This window comes from Cheilinus undulatus, linkage group 20, assembly GCF_018320785.1.
Source record: "Cheilinus undulatus linkage group 20, ASM1832078v1, whole genome shotgun sequence".
NCBI lineage: Eukaryota > Metazoa > Chordata > Actinopteri > Labriformes > Labridae > Cheilinus > Cheilinus undulatus.
Genome location: NC_054884.1, coordinates 10,513,514 through 10,535,985, shown reverse-complemented (window position 1 = coordinate 10,535,985; position 22,472 = coordinate 10,513,514). Strand labels below are relative to the sequence as shown.

Genomic DNA, 22,472 nt, shown 5'->3' with positions numbered 1-22,472 from the left:
AATGGATGCAAGAATAGTGAAGGTGATATCAAAGAAGGGCTCCTGTGTTAACATGTAACTTGGCCTGTTAAGATGTTTTTGATTGAGATAGCTTTTGATTTCAGTAAATATGACCTCCTAATGCTGCAAATTCAACAAATGACCATTTTCAGTTCTTTACAACCTATAAAATGTTTTGAAAATCTGTTGTGCATAATAATGTGGAACAGTGTATTTTGAGTTTTTTTTTAAGTGATCATTGTGAAGTTTGTTGAATAAAATTTGAATAATGCTCCAACAGCTGATGACTTGAGAGTTGGGAGAGTTCCAAGGCAAACCTGCTGCTGAACACAATGAACACAATGAACACGAGACAAAAGTTGAACTTTTTGGAAGCTGGTGCTGTTACGTCTGGTGTAAAACTAACACAAGGGCAGATTTGCCTCACTCGCACGACTTGAGTAATTTGCATGATTTTTGGCATGCAATCTGCCACCTGAGGGAGCTCTCATCTCCACGCATCTTTACATTGTCTTTAAATGTAATTATTGATTTTACTCCCATCTGGTGTGAGCAAAACATAAGATCCACAACTGGTCACCAAAGAGTCATATGTGGCTCAGGAACTGCAGGTCAGTATCACTGCTCTATACACTAAGCAGGAAAGTAACTTACTGGGGTGCTTCATTTCTAAAACAATTTTGTAACTGTTTTTTCTGGAATTATTGTTGTAGTTTAACAAGAAGATGTAGCTTGAAAGCTCTCAAAAAAGAATAAATTCAGTCAGCTTTGAAACCCCAGAGCTCAGATTTCTTCTGATGATCTTTGTCATCTTTATTCCCATACAAGTCCGTTCATTACAATAGTGGAAATCTATAATAAATAAGCACCACAGATGATCAGCAGAGCACTAAAAACACCAAGCCTTTGTCATGAGACAGACATAAAGGGAAATAAACGTCTGTTTGAGTTGAACCTGCAGTAGATTAAGATGATTATTCAGAATAATGTAGTGGTGGTAGTCCATGGAGTGAAGACAAAAACCTCAATTATATTGTAAACCTGTGCATTTAAAGTGGTTAATGTAACAACATTGGCTTAATGTTTCTTCAAGAAAAAATGGTAAAATACAGTCACATTGTCTGAATAATTGTATACAGTTTGTCTGGCCTTCTAAGAAGTAAGCATTACTAAAACCACTTCTGACATTCCTGTTTGATGATGAAAAAAGGCCTTTTTACAATCCAACCACATGCATTTTTCTAAAGAGATGTCCAAGATTTCTTCAACTGGGATTTTAAAATGACTGATATAAAGTAAGCCTGTGTGATACATCTCATATTATAACCCATGTTCAGCATAACCGTGCATTGAAGGCAAAGTAAGGGGAGTAGGTGTATGGACTGAACAGGGTTAGTGGTTCTGACATTTTTCCCCCTCTTTTCTTTTTTCATTGAGCTGGTTTCAACATCAACACATTACATTCACTACAAGAATACATTCTGAATTCAAAACTTCCATTCAATTCACAATTCACTTTCACAATAATTGGCACCATCTAGGGAGATCAAGTTATCAATGTTCAGCAGTTCCATATTGAAAAAAAATTAAATAAACACTGAAGCCACTGTGTGTACAATGAGAATAAATGCACTACATTTCTTGACAAGCAAGCAACACTACATTTCTTTTCCAATTCAAAAACATTTCCCTGAAGGCACAACCAGGAAATTCCATTGTTTCTTTAAGGGCAGTGTTCAGCTTCATGTGCCAAAATCAACATGGCTTCCAGGGCAGGTCAAACTGGTCTTTAGAGAGCGAACAGCTGGGGCGGTTCAGCTTTGGTATTTACTGAGTACTGTACATGGCCTTCGCCTTCTCCGCCATGTGTCCTTTGTCCTTGGCAGCATGCGTTAGGTTGAAAATGCTCTGATTGTTTTCCCCTGTTGTGTTATCTGTACATTAAAGGTATATTGACATCTGTGAGGATCGGGCTGAACCGAAGACCGAGGCTTTGACATCAAACTGGTGTGGAAACCATGTAGATGGTGTCTTTAGAGGCACTGGGAAGGCCTGAGGACAGAGAAGGTACAGAGGCAGCTATTGCAGAGGTTCTACCATTTATGGATTCAATTTAACTACAAAAAATATCTTAAAAGAATCTACTTTCTAAACCTGGCTTTGGGTTATGTTTGACAATCCTACAGTAACACACTCAGAGGAAAATGGTGTACGATATAAAATACAAGACAGGAGGATGAATTCAAGTGGCTGCAATTGTACAAATCAGTCTGTAAACTCATACAAAACATTGTTCAAGTACCTAATGGTTCTCAGCAAACAATATGACTAACAGTGGTTTTATTCTTGCTCATTTTAAGACAAATCAGAGATTTTGGTGAGCAAGCCAATGAAATTGAGACTATTTTCAGATGCTCACTGAATTGGGCAATACTTTCGGGGGACATATTACGGTATGCAAAAATCACTTTTCAGGCTTTTTTTAACTAAAATATGTGCCCCTGGCCTGTCCACAATCCCCTCAAGTACCAGAAAAATCCACCCCCCATCTTTCTCCACCTTTCAGAAAATAAGTGCTGAGCCAAGCCATTCTCAGATGTCCCCCTCATGATGTCATGTGGGGAGTTAGCCCCGCCCCCAGGTTTGGTTGGCCCTCCCCGCTTGGAAGAAAGTTCTGTCCCTGCTTTCATGATTTTCCTCTCAGTTGCCAGCTGAGAGGAGGATGAGGAGAGCCACATCCATTTCCTGAAAGGGGCGTGGTCAGGGGCGGAGTCAGACTGCTCATTAACATATAAAGCCACAGACGCAGAAGCAGCTTGTTCTGAGCAGGGCTGAAACAGAGGGGTTTTTAGACATACAAAAATCCAATACTGGAGTGTTTCTTGAGCAACAGACTTCATGTTTTGGGGACCTTTGAGACCAATATAACCTTGTCTTGTAAAGTTAAAGTATGTCCCCTTTAAGACAAAAATCCAACTCAGCAGCATCTCTAGTTAGAAAAAAAGTGATCCTAACTCAGCATATTTTGCATAAACTAGCTACAAGTAAGTGAGAAAAATAAATGTGTCCTACAGATAAAGGTGTAGTGTGACATGTTGCAGAATGCATCTATTTTTTCAATGCTCAGAGAAAGATAAGATTACTCAATCTCTGCAGGATATGCAGCTGTTAGCTGTAATTTAGCTCAATATAAATGCAGAAAACAGTGAGAAGCTGGGACTGTCTGAAGTGAAAATTAGAAAACTGCTTACTTTCATGCAGCTTAAATACAAGCTTAAAACAACTGAAAGGCTTATACCTTTACACATCGTTTATGACAACAACAAGACTGATGTCTTTCTAGAGATGTTGGACAATGGTAGGAAAGGTTTTTCTTGTGTATTTGGTCTACTGGTGCATCTCAAAATAATAGAATATCATAAAAAAGTCCATTTTATAGTGATTTAGTTAAAAAAGTAAAACTTTCATATATTTTAGATTCTTCTTATAAAATGTAATCTTGATGGTTACAGGTTACAGCTTACAGCTCACCAGAAATCAGTCCAAACAAATAATTTATGACATAGAAATGTTGACCTTCTGGAAAATTATGCTCATTTATGCAGTCAGTACTTGGTTGGAGCTCCTTTTGCACAAATAACTACATCAATGAGTAGCATGGAGTCCATGGCACTGCTGGAGTGTTATGAAGCCTAGGTTGCTCTGATAGCAGCCTCCAGCTTGTCTGTATTGCTGAGTCTGGTGTCTCTCATCTTCTTGACATTTTCCTGGAGATTCTCTATGGGGTTCAGGTCAGACCAGTTGGCTCGCCAATCAAACACAGTAATACCACGGTCAGCAAACCAGTTTCTGGTAGTTTTGACTTCACTGTAGACAGGTGCAAGTCCTGCTGGAAAAGGAAATCAGAATCTCTATAAAGCTTCTCCTCTGATGGAAGCATGAAGGTCTCTAAAATCTCATGGTAGACATGTGACAGTGGACTTGATAAAGCACAGTGGGCTAACACCAGCAGATGGCATGACACCCCAAACCATCACTGACTGTGGAATCTGAAAACACTGGACTGGAAGAACCTTGGATTCTGTGCCTCTCTGAGCTTTCTCCAGACTCTGGGGCCTTGATTTCCAAAATTGACCGTCATCTGAAAACAGGACTTTGGACCACTTAGCAAGTCCAGTTCTTTTTCTCCTTAGCCCAGGTGAGACAATTACAATGTTGTCTGTGGTTCAGGAAAGGCTATTAAGAACACAACACTTGTGGCTTACCCTGCTTGTGGAGGGTGCAGTGACTGTCTTCTGAACAAGAGTCAAGTCAGCAGTCTTCCCATGATTGTGGTTGTGTGTACTGAACCAGCGTGAGAGAACGAAGGCTCAAAAAACTTTTGCAAATTGGATTTTTTCACAATATTCTAATATTCTGAGATAGTGGATTTTTGATTTTTGTGAGCTGTAAGCCGCTGTTCTCAAGATTAAAACAAAAAAGGCTGAAAATATTTGACTTTGTATGAGATAAATCTAGAATATATGGGAACTTAACATTTTGAATTAAATCCCAGCAGAAAAAAAGCTTTCACAATATTCTAATTTTCTGAGATGCACCTGTAGTTAAGAAAACTTGAGTCCAACTTTTTCCAAAAAGACATATAAATACATTTTGGAAAATGTAAAACTGCCCCTTATAGATACATATCAGCTGATAATAGATAGAAGTTAGCTGTCTGCATTCAACATTACTGTCTCTGATGATTCCTATGGTTTAATCAAGAAATCCATTCATGTAATGTTGTGAGGAAAATAGTGGTTTACGAAATAGTTGCTCTCCAGCACAGAGAATGTCAGAGAAATTACATTATGTTGTCAAATACAGGCACCCGAACTGATAAAATACTGCCTTCACAAGACAAACCCTGGACTCATCAAGGAGCGTAATAACAAGAGCACATTCTTAACGCTCCATTTCAAGCATGCGTGCAGTAAGAACTGTTCTGACGAGGACCACACAGTTACAGTTTCCTTCAGTATTTCCTGCGTCAACTCCATTTCTGTATCCTTCCTGTTTGTCTTGAATATACACAAACTCAGCCGATACCTTCTTTTATTTCTAATTATTCTTCTGAAGGAAAGTCCTGGCGCAATGAGGACACGAGCCCTTTAAAGACACCAAATCCCCCAAACACAGAACCCGTCAGTCTCGCCCACGGATAGATGAGTGGTCATGGTGCATCAAATGTCACTAGTCCTTGCTCCCAGTGCGAGATCTCCCAGTGTGGCAAAGAAGTCCTCCATCTCTTTCTCTAGAAGCCGGTTGCGGTTCTCTGCGTCCTCTCGTGCCCGCTCAGAGTTTCGTAGTTTGATCTCCAGCATACGTTGCTTCTTCTTCTCCTGCTCCATCTCTTGTTCCAAACGCTCCATCTGCGCACACAAAGCAGCACTCGACTCCTCCAGTCTGAGGGGGAGAATCACAGGCGGAAAGTAGAGGTCACTGACATTTACTTTAACCAATGAAATACCGGGACGTAACCTAACAACAGCCTAAACAAGGGTTTGTTAACCACACAGAAGAACAACTATTGCAAAGCCCTAGTTTCAATGGAACAGTAGATACAATACTGGCCAATACAACCAAGTCCAAGATTCCTCACAATAACGGCTAAATTCTGATGAGATTAAAACCCAGTTTATTTCATCTCAGGGCCACAAAATTAAGACATTCTTAAGAATATATCTCTTTGCAGAACTTAGGTTGTTCTGGTTGCTCTCAAACCATCAGTTTTAAAAATTCCTTTGCAAAGTCAAAATAGTGAAAAACATAGAGGCTGTTAGTGACAGGTCAGAAAGACATCATCGATGAGTTTATGTGCCAACGATGTGACTCAGAATCCGAAGACTGAGAAAATTTTGTCCCTAATCTGAGACTATAACCCTGGTGATGTCGTCATAATCCCGGCACATATTACCAGTTCATGACAGGATATTTATGATAATGATGATGAGGAACAGCACAGAGTGTGTTTGTGCGTGCAGAGTGCTCAGTGTTTGTAAAATCACTCACTGGGACATTAATATTACACTGCCACTGATACTATGAATAAATACATAGATATGATAATGGTGGGACTTTGTTAGGCTGCTGTTGCAGAATCAAAATGTGGAAAGAGCTGTAGACTGACAGATCTGTAGATATGACACTTCTTTTTGATAATTGCTTTGCATTACACTGGCAGTGTAGAATCTGTAAGATGCAAATTAAGTACAAAGTCTAAAAATAAATGCTGTTTATTGAAATAAGACATTTAGGATCCAGTGAATTAGAGTTTGGCAAAAGCACTATACATCCATGCAGGCCTGCCCACAGAATTGTCTGGGGCCCTCCCCAGCAGTGATTTATTGATGCTGGTGCAGATGTGTCAGATAAGGAACATTGATGCTAGCATTCGTTCAGCAAAACGTTCTCTTTTTAGAGCTGAAAGTATTCGAGGTTCTGACGTTGGAAATATTTAGATTTTACTTCTGATCACTTTTCACATTTTTTCTGCCAATTTTTGCCATCTTGAAACCATTTTAGTTGCTTTTTGCCCTTATTGCCACTTTTCTGCCACTTCTAATCCATTTTTGCTGCTTTTCTCCAATTGTTGTCACTTTTTAGCCACTTACTGCCCATTATTGCTGGTTTTTCCCATTTTTGTCAATTTTAACCTTTTTTGTTTACCACATTGCCCCTTTCTGTTGCTTTTTGCCACTTAGACCAATTTTTGCTGCTCTTTGCCGCTTTTTTCCACTTTTAACCCATTTTACTGCTTTTGCTCAAATTTACCTCTTTAAAACCCATTTATGCTAGTTCTTAACCCATATTTGCCACTTGTAAATCCATTTTTGCTACTTTTTGCAAATTTTAGCCATTCATTTTTGCTCCCTTTTGACACTTTTGACCCATTTTTGATACTTTTTGCCCTTGTTCGCCACTTTTAACTCATTTTTGGTGCTTCTTTCCAAATTTTTCCCCTTTTATACCCAATTTGGCCCAATTTTTCACCACATTTAACCAAACTGTATCATTTATCGCCCATTTTTTTTCCTTTGTTTAACCCATTTTACTGCTTTTACTTAATTTAGCTCCTTTTAAACCAATTTATGCTTCTTCTTAACCAATATCTGTCACATTTCAAGCACTTTTGGTTGCTTTTGCCCAATTTAGCCACTTTATTTGTCCCTTTTTACCACTTGTGACTCCTTTTTGACCTTCTTTGCCATATTTAACCCAATTTTTCTCCAATTTGTCCCACTTTCTGCCACTTTTTGGCTCTCTTTTTCTACTTATAACTAAGTTTTACCACTAATCACCCATCTTTATTACATTTAACTTGTTTTTGCAGCACTTTCAACTTGTTTTGGCACTCCTTTGCCCATATTTCCCACTTAGCACTGGACTGTTGATATCCAATATCCATGATATTTTTCCATTCTGCATGTAATTGCTAAACATACAAGGAGACATAAGGTTAGGGTGGGAGTTTTTCTAGTGTATTATGATCATTTTACATTTTTAGCAATTTATTAGCCACTTATTAGCCATATGCTAAAATTTATTAGAAAAAAATGTTCATAATGCACTATCAAAATTCTCCCCCCAACTCTGCTTTTATTTAGCTATTTGCACAGTAGAGAAACACCATGGATACTGAGTTTCAAACAGTGTGGCACTAACATAAAAAAGAGGAAACAAGACACTCTAAAAATGAAAAAATGTAAACAATGAGGAAGGAAATACTTAAGAAGACTTCATTATAATAGCCAAATAATTTAAAAAGCCAACAACCAAGAGAGTTTTCTTCATGATGGTTAACAAATATTTGTGGTGTGGTCACACCTAGACATAGACTACAGTCACAGGAATCAGAGCGAAAAAGCCAGATGAGAGTCTTCAACCAGGGCTCATTGACCATTCATTGTGTGTGGCACTATTTTTTAGACTTATTATAGTCTCAGTGATAAACCTAACTTACTTTTCATCAGGTTTTATCACTAAGATTTTTTTTTCGCTAGTCGTAGTCTAGTCCTCATCATGGAAAACATGTACAGTTATAGTTTTAGTTGACAAAATTAACAGAAGAAGCACTGGACAAAACATTAGCAGGCTGCTATTTGAGAGCACGGTAATTCCGAACCCCCACATCAGTGTTATTCTAGCCTAAGAATACAAACTTACTTTAAGATTCTTGATTCATATGAAGTCTTCTGTTTCCTCAGCTCCTCCTTCAGTCCTTCCACCAGGCCGCTCAGTGTCAGATTTGTCCCGTCTCCATCCTCAGACATAATGATGGACGAGACCCCGGCTGCCATAGCAGAGTTTCCATTCTCACTGCAGGCTGCGCTGCTACTGCACAGCTCCATGGCCTCACAACTGTCCTGCTCAGAGCTCGGGTGTGTTGTCATCCCTTCATCCCGTCCTCTATCACTCTCCCTCTGGCTCTCCATCCACTCACTCTTTTCCCCACTCTCACTCACAGCTCCACAGTTCTGGTTTGCAGAGGGCTCGCTTCCTGAGTCAGGGACGGAGATCTCACAGGAAGAAGTGGACCAAGGTGTGCTGGCTACACTTGGAACGCTCCCCATACTAGAGGAAGAGGTGACATTATCATAGGTGGAAAGTCTCTGTGAGGATCCTGTGGAGTCTCGATCACGAGCTGACCGCTCACCGGAGGACGTGCGCCTGTGCCCCCTCAAGGAGGACAAACCATTCATGAGCCAGTTCCCCCCACCTCCTCCACCACCTGAAGACACACTAGTAACATCAGCCACCGAGCTACCGCTGCTGCTCTGCTTCGCTTGGGGCTGTGAACGAGGCGCAGAGGAGCTTTTAAAGGAGTATTTCCAGGAAGGAATGGTCTTGGCTTGTTTACTTGGGCTGACCACCATCTCTCCTTTCCCAGATGAAGACCCCAGTTTTGGTCCAGGGTTCAGATTAGGGGTCTGGGTAGGGGTGACGGCTGCACACAGTTTGGCATCCAGCGATGAGGCACTGCTGTGCATTTCTTGGTCAGGGTTGGAGACCGGGCAGCCCTGGAGGTCTTCTTCTGAGATCCAGGCTCCCAGGCTGCGATGCTGGAGCTGATGCCCCTGGACAGGCGGCTCTATCTGGGGTACAGTGGGACCCTCCTGGTCTCTACCTGAGTATAATCGTAGGTGTTCCCTGATGAGGACTGTCATCAGGTGCTGGACAAGAGAGGTGCCTACGGATCACAACAAAAAGAAAATAATTGATGTACAATTATTAAAGCTTTAATCCAGCATTTTTAAAGTTTGAATGAACTGTTTATCTTTGCATACAACAAGATGCAATCCTTAATGTAATTTTGTATATTGTCTGTACCTTCCATGATAGTGACTGGATCCTCCATTTTGGGTCGAAGGATATTTGGTCCAAATACTGTGGCGAGGTTCTGGACACTCATCTTGTTTTCATTACTATGGGACTGAACCTCGTCAAGGAATCTGGAGACAGATAAAACAAAAAACTCATTATTTCTAAAACTTGATAAGATGATGTAAAATAATATTATTATTCTTTCTTCAACATAAACAAATCTGAAGCGGCTCTAACACCTGGAATACACCTAGACGGTTGACCTTCCTAAACAAATCCTAAAAAAAGATTTCTAAACTTAGCACAAAAAGTAACGAAATTTGTGTTTGTTAGACTATTCCTGTGTTGTAACAATGCTTCTTGGCAATAAATCTTATCTTGTTACAAAGCCTGCTCATTTCCCTTTTAAATTGTGCCACATTTGTAAGGAACATGCATTTGTGGGATGAGCTGCAGAGTTGAGTTTGTGGGTTGCGGCCATGAAAAATTTGCAAAATCTTCTCTGCTAATGCCAAACAGCTTATTTTGCTGTTGCTGTTGAGTCTCTTTTTGAGCTTCTGGTACCCCCAGGTGACACCACCTGTGAGCGTGGGACCTGCGACAGTGGTCAGTAGGTGTCTGCTCCAAGAATCGGCGTGCCACGTTTGACTGTTCTGGACAAGGCTCGTATGATAGGGGCCAATCATGAACTGTTATTCCACAAAACCAAGCTGCAGCATTATTTGGAGTGAGCCCTAGTATCATTTCCAAACTAAGGCTAAATTCCATATAAGGGGGGCATCAGAGACAAAGTGGACAACAACAAACAACAGCAGCCAATCTCTGGTCACCTAGGGCTGCCAGGAGGCCTACCATGACTGCCCTTCAACAGAGTCAATAGCAGAATAAGCTGTCTGGCATCAGCAGAGAAGGTTCTGCAAATTTTTCATTGGCACTACTCACATTCTCAGCTCTGCTGCTCATCACATTAACACATGTTCCTTACAAATGTGGCACCATTTCAAAGGGGATTTAACAGGATTTCCAATGGTATAAGATTTATTGCCAAGAAGCATTGTGACAACAAAGAACTAATCTTCCAACCACAAATTTCCTTACTTCTCTGTACTAAGTTTATATCTAAGCTCCTTAACCTGTCTCTTAGAGCCCATCTGTTTTTAATAGCCATAGCTGTAATTAAACCTCTTCTTATAAAGCCTAATCTCAATTCAGACATCTTATCTACTTAAAGACTTATCTTTCACTTTTTCTTTAGCGTTCTTATAAAAAGCAATGGCCAATCAGTGACTTTCAGTTCTTTTGAGGATTTATAGTCAGGATTTGGAGTCAAACAGATCAAGGAAAACACTGGTAAAGGGTAAAAACTATCTCATCACTGAGATTCCTCTCCCTTCTTGTCTTGTTACATCTCATCATGGCATTTGAAACAATTGACCATGTCTTTTTACAGAAAATGGGGCACTTAATTGGTATTAAAGGAATCACAGTAGGCTGGCTTAAATCCTGTTTATTAGATTGACCTTATGAAAACAATGAGTCTACTATACATGCAAGAGTCAGTCACGAAATCTGAAAAGGTTTGATGACTGATTTCGTTCACTTTATTTATAGTATTTATTCACAGTCCATACATTGTTAGTGTTATGTAGATGGTAAAAAATTTAATTCACTATTCAAACCAAAAGAAGTTAAAAAAAACTCCAAGCATCCTTTACAGTAAAAAAAGTCCTGAATGACTGCATTCATCTGCTACTTAAATCCAGCAGTTCTGAGGTTATAACGCTTGGCCTCAAACGTTTTAGAAACACAGTGTTTATAGATAGAGCTACCCTAGGGGGCATTATCCCTGCTTCCTGCACCAAAGTCAAAAATGTTGGAGGGATTCGGTTTCTGATCATTTTTTTAAAAAGCAACAGGAATTCCATTGGACTTTATAAAACCTACAGTGCAATTCAAATCTTTCTTCTCAGTTTATTAATGGTCAAGCACCCTCATATTTCCACATTATTCCTCAACAACAATGTGCTTTGAGATGCAGACTTGCCTTTGATTAAGTCTTCAAAATTAAAATGGGACTGGGAGGCAGTGCCCCTGCAGCAACATCATGTTTGATTTAGGGTAAGAGGGACAGACAACCAATCTACTTTTAGGGGCAAAAGCTTAACACTTTATTTTTCTCATAAAGATTAAAGTTAGGGCTGGCCCCTAACCAGACTAGGACTAGACTGCTGGGTTTGTTTCACCGACTTCCTTTCTCTCTCAGTCTGTTTGTATTTATGTCTCATTAATGCATGTAAATCTGTCTCCTCACAGGCGTTGCACTTCCTCATCTTGCAGGATCATGGCTGCAGAGTCACATCGCTACATCACTGTTACTAGCAGTCACGTTTCTATTGTAATTATAACGGGTGCTTTATTATGATTTGTCATATTTCTACATCATTATTCTAAGCATAGAACTATTTTGACTGCTGTTGCCGTCCATGGTTCTTATTACTTTCTTTGTGTGTCTTTTTTGACCCCGCCATTCAGGGCAAATGGCTATCTATCAATAATACAACTCTGCTATATGTTTCCATTGCTTCCTGTGAAAGAAATGTTTTTCACTTGTTGTCAATTGCTCGCTCATAAAGGTTTAAGTCAACAAAGAGCATAGTTAACATTTTCTGGTTATTCCAATGATACAAAGTTAGTGAGTTTTGATATTGAATCATATAAGGAAACACAGCAAGTGTACTTACTTGCATATGTACTTGAGAAGATTGTAGTTAGGTAGAGGTAGAGTGCTAACTTGCTTTCCCAGCTCCTGGATCCCCTGATGAAACACAGTTTGAACAATTAGATTTATAGACATGAGAAAATGTTGGTAAAAAATGCACACACAGCAGATTTCACATACTTCCTCTTCGTCTTTGGCCAAAAGCTGTGCACATGTCAGAAAGTCTTCATATTTGGAGAAGGGAATGACTGGTTCAGGCAGCTCTCGCAGGTACAGCTTTAGCAAGGATGCCACCGTGTGGACGTCAGTATTACTGCAAGGGAGCACAAAAAAGTAACTTGAATGGATGTTTCTTTATTGAATTAAGAGGCAAAAGTAGAGCCTTATTTCATTTTGTACCTGTCAAACAGAGGCTTGTCACCGCAGTCAAAGGCCTCCTGCAGCTCTTTGACCAGGTTAGCCTGTCCCGGCATCCGAAAGAGACCCTCCTCATCCAAACCCCTCTCCCTAATAAAGTCCACGCACTGCTCCACCAGTAATGGGGCCAGGCGAGGGCCAAACTTCCTCTCATACTGCACTGTGTCCTCCAGACGCTGACCAAATATCCCTGGATACAGGTGAAGAAAAGAAACCATAACATCACCATCACTGTCATAAAGCTTTCACAGGAGGCAGATGGTTCACCATGTATGATTATGCTGTTGAGACATTAACATCATCAACTGATCTCTTGAGTTAACTTGACATTAGAATAATGACATGGAGTGTAACCACCAGAGTTTACATTTAAATATTTTTCCCAGCATGAACCTTGACATGTCCCTGAAAACAAGAGGTGGAAAATAACGTATTACATTTACTCAAATTACTGTAATAAAATTGTTGGATACTTGTCCTTTTTGAGTTCAGTTTGAAATCCGTACTTTTAATTAAGTAAATTTAACCAGTGTGACTGTACTTTTACTTGAGTTCAATAGTCTTGTATTTTAAAAACCCCCGCTGAAAAATGAAAAAGGCGAAGTATTCTGGGTCAAAATTAAAGTCTTAGGAGCAGAGCTGCTCACAGAATTGTAAGGGCCCCTGAAAACCCCAGTGAATGGACCCTCCCATGTTGGAATTTATTGATGATATCAATGCATCCTGGCTAACAGTTACCTGGTTTTGGAGCTGAAAAGTATATCAAACTGTTACTGGATTCCAATTTTGAAATATTTTATCCATGCTATTTTTTAACATTTTTATACACTTGCCATTTATTTGCCAAGTGTGGCACATTTTTCCACTTCTCTTTGCCAATTTCAACCAGTTTTGCTTGTTTTTTTTTTTTACACCACTTTGCCACCTCTTACCTATTTTGCTTCTTTTGCCAATTTATGCCACATTTAATTTCCATCTTTAACTCATTTTGACCACCTTTCACTCATTTTTGCCACTGATTGCCAGATTTTGACATATTTTCTCTTTTCCACTTTTAATCAATTTTTCTTTTTTTCTTACTTTTTATTAACCATATTTTGCCACTTTTGGTGCATTTTTGACACTACTTTTTGCTACTTTTGACCCATTTTTGCCACTTCTTGCCACATTCAACCTAATTTGCTGCTTCTTTTTGCCACTTATAATACATTTTTGGTGCTTTTTGCCCTTGTTTTTTTTGCCTTTTTAAACCTCTTTATTGCTTTTCTTTTGACAATTTTTGCCACTTTTTACGTATATTTGTCACTTCTCTTTGCCACTCTTCAACCGTTTTGCTTTTGTACTCTGCTTTACCACTTCTCACTTCTTTTTGCTGCTTTTAAATATTTTTGCCACTTTTCTTTCCAACTTTTAATCCAATTTTCTTGTTTGTTTTATCTCCACGTTTAATCAGTTTTACTACATTACTCCCTTTTCGCCTCAAATGCTACTTTTGACCCATTGTTGTCCTATTTTGCCACTTTTAACTCCTTTTTCTTGTTTTTTTAATCCCATTTTCCTCTTCTAACCCTTATTTATTTTCTGCTTTTGCCTGGTTTTGCCAAACATTTTACCACTTTTATTTTGTTTTGTTATTTTTTTTCCCCCATTGTTGCCACTTTTTTGCCACTTCAATCCATTTTTTGCAACTGTTTTACCCAGTTTTATATCTCTTTTCACAATTATTTTGTTTTCTCAGTCTCTCCCACCTTATTTTCTGCCATTCAGATGATTATGAACATTATGGTCAAGCTATAAAGTTAAAGTTTCTTTCCTAATCACTTAGGTCAGTGCGCCCATCCACATCGTTTTAAACATAAATAATAAAAAGGTAAGTCTGTTTTAAGGGGTTTGCATTTTTTTTTAATAAAATTTCATTGCTTTGGTAAGAGTGGTTTTATTTCAAGCTTGACTGGAATTTTACCAGCCTTATCCTTTAAGGCCCATGCCAATAACCAGTTTAAAATCCCATAAAATACTTCTACAAGTTAAACTGAATATGCACTAACCTGGAGGTATTAAAATTCAAATCCAGCAAAAATGGCCCAGTAATTGGAGATAATTATGTCAAATGTCAAACAAGCTCAAGCCTCTGCAACGTCAGGTGGGTTAGATGTAGCTTTGTAAAACAACCTGTCACCGAATAATTCCTCGAACTCACTTAGCCTAAACATACATGTGTAGAAGTCACGTTAAGAAATAACAATAAAAACATCATTTTAAAGGAGAAATTAATTTAACAGTAGCCTACTGGGCACTACTGTAGGCTAAAACGCGGCTAATCTTAATGACTCACTGTTTGTTACCTGCTGATTGGCTGCAGCAGTCGCAGCTCGTGGACAGCTCGCTGTAATCATAATAATTCACCGAGCAGGAGCTACACAGCAGCAGAGAACCTTTCTCATACATCCCAAGTCCACATTTCATCAAGTTCTTCCATTCTGGTTCAGGCATTTGTCTTCCCTTGTAAATAAATCCCACATTTACCGACTTCTGCCCAGCATGGAGAAGCTTCGGCTGAGGAAGAGGAGTGAGACTAACGGCAGCTGACAGGGGTCAGTCTGTGACCGCGCTGCTGCTGTTAACGACGGGTCTATAAGTTGGCGACAGATCTATTCTGGACCGAGAACCGAGAGACAGACACCCTGTACCAGTGCATGTGAGAGGAAGGCTGAGCACATGGCCCAGCCAATGAGGTAACAGAGAGGTTAGCATATTATCACTATTAAGTCAGCAAAACGAGGCTTCATTATGTAGCACAGGCCTACAATGTTTCTGGCCTTTCTAACAGAGATGTATGGGCGTGTAGCTAGAATTAAAGGCCCTGTATTTGGAGCAGCTTCCCAACATTAAATATATGCTAATAGTAAGAATAAGTAGAAGGATATAAAACCCCTTCAAACTGGAATCCAAACTTATTGTTTGCACTGGCTAGTTCACAAACGCCATGGTTGTGTTTAACATCCTGAAACCTTTCATTCCCCTCAATATTATAAATAAAAGACCCCAAATTCCATGAAAATTCCCCTAAATATCCAAACAAATTCTTATGAAATATTTTAAATTTTCAATGGATATGTACATGTATCCCTATCTAGAAATAATTTTCTCATATTTCCATGAAAATACCTACGTTTTTTTAATCAAATTTCTCCAAACATCCAAACAATTCCCTTTCATTTCTAAGTTCTTAATATTTTGGATCATCCTTAAACATTCCTAAAATTTATTTTTGAAGTTCTATTTTAATTCATTTTACTGTATACTTGTTTCATTTTTTGCTTCTTTACTGTTCGACTGTGGTTGTTTTAAATATGCTGTATAAATAAAGTTGAATTAAATTGAAAACAAATAAAAAATAGTAACAGATTCCCCAAATTTCCATGAAAATACCAAAAAAATTTCAAAGCACGTTCTCCCTAACATTCTTATTTCTGTGAAAATGCTAATCAAATTTCAGAACAGGCTTTCCCTAAGCTTTCAGTGAAACTCTACAAAATATACAACCATGTCACCAACAATTCCTGAAAATACTTGAAGAACACCAGCAAAGTCCCCCAAAAATATCCAAACAAATGAATAATAATGTCAATGATAATTCTTGAATATTTCAAGGAAATCTCTTAACATTTTAAAAAACTGGGAAGGACATTCTGGACAATTATCTCAAATATTCTAAAATTATTTCCATGTTGTAGGAAAGCCAATGTTCTTTTTAGCTTCAGATTTTAACCATTAATCATTAATCACATTCTTCTATCATATTTTAAAATCCTACTATTTTGTATTTTAAAATGTTTTTGTGTCATTTTGGAGTTGTGTGTCTTATTTGACTTCCTGCTTGGACCTGCTATTAAAGGTAGATTGAAGATTATAACACATACTTATCCATGGAAAAAGGAACTTGTCATGGATTGAAAAGGAAATAAGGGGGACTGTAAAAACATGTGCAGATGACTTTTGACTTGTCCATGAAGCCTCCTGTGATTTTTTTAGAGTGAAATGAGACATTAAGGATTAGCGATGGACTTATTTTAAATCTTGACAGTTCTGATATAAAGTCTAATTTAATGACCTTCTGTATAAATAAGGACATTTTAGATAGCTGTTTTCTTTAATTTGAGAAAATACAGCCTTTGCAAATTTTGTAGTTACACATGATTAGTTAAAAGAATATGTGAAATCAGAAAAAGATGAAAAGAATGACAACCTTTAATGGCATGTTATGCATGTCTTTTCCAGTCTCGTGTGGATTGGCTTTTGCCTTTCTCTATTTTTATTTCTTAATTAAACATAACTTCATTAAACCTGATTGTACAGTGGAAGAAATGTTAGACTAATCCGTCAAGCCTATAAGCAGACACGTATCCTCATTAGGTTCTAGTAGTGGGCACCTAACTCAAATGTGACTAACTAAAGCTCAGCATTACTCCATATAGGACATGTCCAGCTGTGATCAGCTGACAGCCAGCTGATCCTAATTATCACCTCCCAGCTCCCACAGCCGATCACACCTCTTCTCTCAACACAGCGGTGTATTTAAATATGACTAACTTCTCATTAAAATGCTGATGCACCATGCTGCTGCTGTTGCAAGCTTAACCTCCTCCACCTCAGCCTCCTCCTTTATAGTATAAAGCTTGTTGCACCCTCATATTGAGATTCATGCTACCATGGATTAACTGTTTTTGAAATGATTTTATTGTTTTCAGCATGCATTATAATAAATGTATCTATCCATACGGGGTTTGCACTCCCTGGAAAGTCAAAGCATGCTGCTTGACTAACCCATAATTTGAGCACAGCCTCCGCCGTCAAGTAAAACTATTTTGCAATAAAATGGTGAAATCTATGACAAGATTGTTCCTGACTGAAGTAAATAAATGAAGATCCCAGATACCAAGAATTTCAAAGACTACATCATTGGTGTCTTTCTCTACATTTATCATCCTATTAATAAACTGCTTCTTTGTAGCCCAACACCACGCTGTTCAGCTGCTCCTTATGTTCCAGTTCACACCCAGACAGGCCTGGTTATATTTCTGGCCTCATGTCAAGTACACTAGTTACACATCCAGTCCAGAGAGGACAGGGTGAGAATTAACAACATGCCTCTTTCTGCACAAAGAGAAAAAAAGCGGATTTCTTTGTTAGAGTTCACATATTTTGCAGTTTATCTCAACAGAAAAACAGTCAAAGAAGCAACCTGAAACCTTTCTTTAAAAGCAAAGTCAAATGTAATAGTTGACAGCAAATTCTGCTCACATTTCCCCTGTCAGGTACAGTAGCTAGACACCAGGGTGAGAATTAACTGCAGGCTAATGAAATGAGACACAGTGGGGGTAGGTGATACTTGTCATTACTTGGCTCAAGTTTGTAATCCATACAGCATAATGTAGACACAACACTGAGGTGAAGAGTAGCCCTATCCTATGTCTGCAGTGATATTTTGTCTCCAGAAATGAGGCCTCCCTGGTTTAGGGCTGTGATTTAAGGGAAAAGCATCAGTCTATTCATTTACTAAGGTGTTTAGGTGGGCTTCCTACAGCACCAACTTTGCTTAGGAACAGCCTTGAGTTTAAACTGTCACTCATTCCTGTTGAGGTCACAAAGGAACATCAAAAGAATGAAACTCTGTTTTTAACGGTGATCATGTTTCCTGTGTTTCAACAGTTCAAAGGTTTGACTGTACCTCCTCCAAACGGCGCCCAGATGACCCGCCGTATAGCCTTGACCCAGTCGTCCATGTCTGTCTGGGAGTTTGCCATGAGCAGGAAGGATTCATGGCTGATTGGTGCACGGTCCTTGTCTCCTGTTCCACCTAGAAGGACAAACAAGGGACAAAGGTGAGGACATTTTTAGGAAAGATTACAAACTATTGACCTCTACCATTTGACAACCCCTAGCCAAGCCTGAACAGCAAAAGTGACCAGTTACTTACTGGATGTCAGTACTAACTACATACTCGTATCCACAAATTCCCCACAGTAATCTAATCTGCAGCACACATTCAACCACGGTTATCTGCTGTCGTGCAGTGAGGCGTATTAAAAAGCTTGAAATGTCAACATTAGATGCCAGCAAATCTTTTTTATGAAGCATAAACTAAAGGCAATACATATCATTTTCTCATTTAAAATAGAGGAACTGGGCTGACACCAGCAAATGCTGGTGTTATGGTTTAAAATGTGACCTTGTTTTCTTGTGACTTTCAGCCAAATGGGACGCTGAAAACAGGAAGAGTTTTTGTGTATTCCTCTTTGTATATTCTTTACGTTGACTGCTTTTCTGCTGAGCATTTTTTTGCTTTTTTAAAAAGATGTATTTCTGGGCTTTTTACGCTTTTATTTTGATAGGAGCAGCAGGTCAAACTTGAACCCAGGCCGCCTGCGTACATGGGGCACGACCCAGTAGCTAGGCCATCTACACCCCGCATTTTGTTGTTTTAATGAAACAAAGAGGTATTCGTTTTAACAGCTTTGTTGGCACTGAGGTTTTTGTATGCTTTAAGATCACTGCCTAGAACGGTGCTTCTGATCTTTGGGTCTGGTCTTTACAAGTTTCTGTGTTTGTGAGCACTGCAAGTTGACTGGCCTCATTTGACAGACTTACTGTTATTTGGACTAAGTAGGCTAAGTCTATGATGGTACCTTTAATGGCTCCAAAATGTTCCTCCAATGCAATTAAAAGCTAGAGTACAGACTTTAATGTCAACACTGGTTTCTCTGACTGATCTCAGTCAGCTTCATTGTCATATTACTGTTTATTTATAATATTTTGAAAGTCCTTCCGTCCAGCAGTAAGTTGCCCCTTTTTTGTGATACAGCATTAAAATTTTCTGAAGATTGCAGAGATAAAATCCTGGTTCTACCATGAGGAAACATGAGTTTATGGTTGGATCGGGGATGGGCAACTTTGGTTACCAAGAGTGTCCAATGATGTGTTTTTTTCTCACTTTAGGAGGGAAAAAATTTCTACAAATTGAGGGACACACTCATTTTAACATTTATAATTAGTTTTAATACAATAAAAGGAACAAACACGTAGCTTTCATCATGCAAATGCAAATAGTAATGCTTAATTTAGTCACACTCAGAATTTAAGCCAAAATTACCTGTTTTTATGATACAGTAAATAATACTTAAATTTATTGTAGCATTTTACTTACCTATCTTGTTTTTTTTATACAAATGCATTATAGGTGAATACAAAGCGGTGATACTTTAATGCATGGCTCCTTTAAGTCCTTTAGGTCCATTGGAAGTCACATCAACCAGTTTGTTATACAGAAGGCTTTTAAATGTCAAATATAATGTCAACCTTTTTTTGTATATTTTGTTATATCTATCTGATGTGTGCAAGGAAGCACATGCAAGATAATTATTACTGATACTTGAAAAAAAGGGACAAAAATGTTCCAAATTTCACTTTGTATTTTTGTATAATTGCAGTAATTTGAATTTTAGTAGGCTGAGGTCTCAACTAGCATTTTCATGTAGGGATAGATGTTTAGTTTAAAAATTAATTTAAAAATTTAGTTTAATTTTTAATAATAATTTCCAAAAATATGACCTTTTTTGCCAATCATATCTATAAACTCTACCAGATGCTTAAATGTATACATTTTTCTTTCTTTTTTTTTTAAATCGAGATGAATGTCAAGTTTTCATTTATCTAATACTGGTATTCAGTGATGATATTTTGTGATAAAATGCATTATTTTCAAGATGGAGTTGACTAAAGAGGTAAAAAGTGATGGCCTAAACTTGCTTTTTAACCCAAATAATTATCTTAATTGGCTATAGATAAAAAATGATGCTGAAAGGTAAAGCCAAGCTCTCTGCACACACAGATTAATAATTAGATTAAATTAGATAAAAAAATAATTCATGGCCTCACACCCTGAGATTTGGGTTGTGGCTCTTGCACTATTCAACAATTTGGCTCTTTGGTTGAATAACATCTATTTCCATATTTTCTTGCAAAGATATACCGCTATTTTTCATGTTTTAACGGCAGATTTGATCATGTGATCATTTGATCATTTTTTTTACAATTTGTTTATATCTGATAGTAACTTGAAGGTCACACTGAGTGAGGCAGAGGGCTGCATGTGGCTCCTAGGCTGCCAGTTACTCACCACTGATATAGATGCTCCTATAGGTGCTTTTAAGGTAAGACAGCTCAGTATGTGAGATAATTCGAGAGCATTTATCCCACAAATGTGTTTTTAATGGAGCTTGCTGATTTGATTAATTTTGGCTTTGGGCCAAAACTTTGAATCTCCGTTTTTCATGGTTTTAATATTTTTTATTCATAAATTTATGCTCTTGGTCACCCTTTACATCTATCAGTGGGTTTTAATCAATTTTAAAGCAATTAAAAATGCCAGAAAAATGCAGGCTGTCACCGTTTACTGTTAGATTTTAGGAAAATACTGTGTTTTTTTATTTCTTGAAATGTGGTAGATAGGAGGTTTTGGAATAAGCAAACATTTATTTTGGCCACCAATTTTTGTGAAACAGTCAAATAAATAGAAATAATGCTGATCTGTGAATGATTTAAAGGATGGAAAATGCTACATCACATTTCTAAATTCATTTAAAAGATTTCCTCCAGTAAAGTGAAAAAACTTTTGAAAAAATGCTTCAAAAATGAAAGGAGCATTTTACTGGAAAGAAAAATTAATATGCTATGAAGAAGTTTCCCCACTAGAGGGCACAGTTGTACCATTAAGCATTATTGTACCTGGACATCTGCCCCTTAATTGTGCCTTTATTTAATTAAAGTGAGTTAGATGGCTGAGTAAACAGGTAGAATAAGACTAAGTGCTATTTTCAACCCCATAAACAAAGTGACAATATTTCAGTGACACTGGAATTAGGATGAAAGGTCTTAGATTAAGATAGAAGAGTCACTGATAGCTTACAAAAACAAAACTTTACTCTTACTTTATTAGGTTCAAATGCTCTTAAGTGGAAATACCTGCGTAGCTTATAGCATGGCAGAAACCAATGCATTTAGGCATATTGCCAAGATGATCTGTGGCAGAACAAACTTCAGAATGGGAAAATAAGTGTGTCAGACAGTATCATCAGCATAGATATTAATGTCATTATCTTTGATTATACTCCGCTCCACATTAGAATAGTGCAGTCTTGAAAACGTGTCATCTGTTTCTCGTTTGTGTGAGCCATTACTGTTGATGGTGTGTTGCCGCAGCCACAGTCAATGTTGTCACAGTCATTTAGCTGTGAGAAGGGAATCCAAATATAAACAGTGGTGTCATAAAGCTAAGTGCCATTGTCGCCCAGCTTTGCAAACTCACACCATCATGATGAACAACACACCCAGCTCTGCCGTCAGATGGGATCCAGTGTGTTGGAAAGCATGAGCAGAGGAGTTAGCATTATCTGATATGTGCAAATGTGGATATTCAGTGCATGCATGAATAATAATGAGAAGGATAATGAGAATATATGAGTGCTTGCAGAAAAAGCAGCCAAATGAAAGTTTTATTAGAAATACAGACAGGAGGCTGAGACAGTGAGGAGCCATGCCACATACAGCGCTTCCTCTTCAATGAATCTTCCTCTGATAACACATCCTACACAAACACACACTTGAAATCAATCCCAACTTATCCGACAGACACCAGAACCACCGAAACATAGAAAGCCTGGGTAGATGCAGAGTACAAAGATCCCTCGGGGAGCCAATTAAGATAACACTCAGTGCAAGCTCACAGAGACCCTTTAAACTGAGTTTTTCTCCTCCACACTCAGTGATAAATTTCTGCTTTGCACTCATCAGAGAATGTCTGACATTTAAGCCTGGAGAAAAGAAGAATGTCTGCAGCGTGTGCACATTAAGATAATGCCCTCTGAGTGCTTGACATTTTAGGGTAGATGTTGAAATTCTGCACACACAAATA

The 22,472-nt window shown here is 38.3% G+C and overlaps 1 protein-coding gene and 1 long non-coding RNA gene across 2 annotated transcripts in view; one reads left to right on the top strand and one right to left on the bottom strand.

Annotated features, from left to right (window-relative positions):
- Window positions 1-4,722: 4,722 nt before the first annotated feature.
- si:dkey-191m6.4 (rho GTPase-activating protein 22) lies at window positions 4,723-14,992 on the bottom strand. Its single transcript, XM_041815010.1, has 7 exons — window positions 14,845-14,992; window positions 12,482-12,689; window positions 12,263-12,395; window positions 12,105-12,178; window positions 9,370-9,491; window positions 8,206-9,229; window positions 4,723-5,445 (listed from the first exon to the last, which is right to left on the bottom strand). Exons 1-7 carry the CDS (start codon window positions 14,990-14,992, stop codon window positions 5,223-5,225), a joined length of 1,932 nt encoding a protein of 643 aa, XP_041670944.1. The 3' UTR covers window positions 4,723-5,222.
- Window positions 14,993-22,472, top strand: part of LOC121527958 — a 23,626-nt gene continuing 16,146 nt past the window's right edge. The window contains exons 1-2 of the long non-coding RNA XR_005993457.1: window positions 14,993-15,234; window positions 18,212-18,384. This is a non-coding gene — a long non-coding RNA (uncharacterized LOC121527958). The remainder of the gene's footprint in view (window positions 15,235-18,211; window positions 18,385-22,472) is intronic.

Excerpts from the sequence above, each read along its gene's own strand:
- si:dkey-191m6.4 (XM_041815010.1), bottom strand. The coding sequence starts at position 14,992 with ATGCCTGAACCAGAATGGAAGAACTTGATGAAATGTGGACTTGGGATG. Across the intron at positions 12,179-12,262 it reads TGGCCAAAGACGAAGAGGAA|GGGATCCAGGAGCTGGGAAA; the intron begins GTATGTGAAATC and ends GTGTTTCATCAG. Across the intron at positions 9,230-9,369 it reads TCCAGTCACTATCATGGAAG|GCACCTCTCTTGTCCAGCAC; the intron begins GTACAGACAATA and ends TGTGATCCGTAG.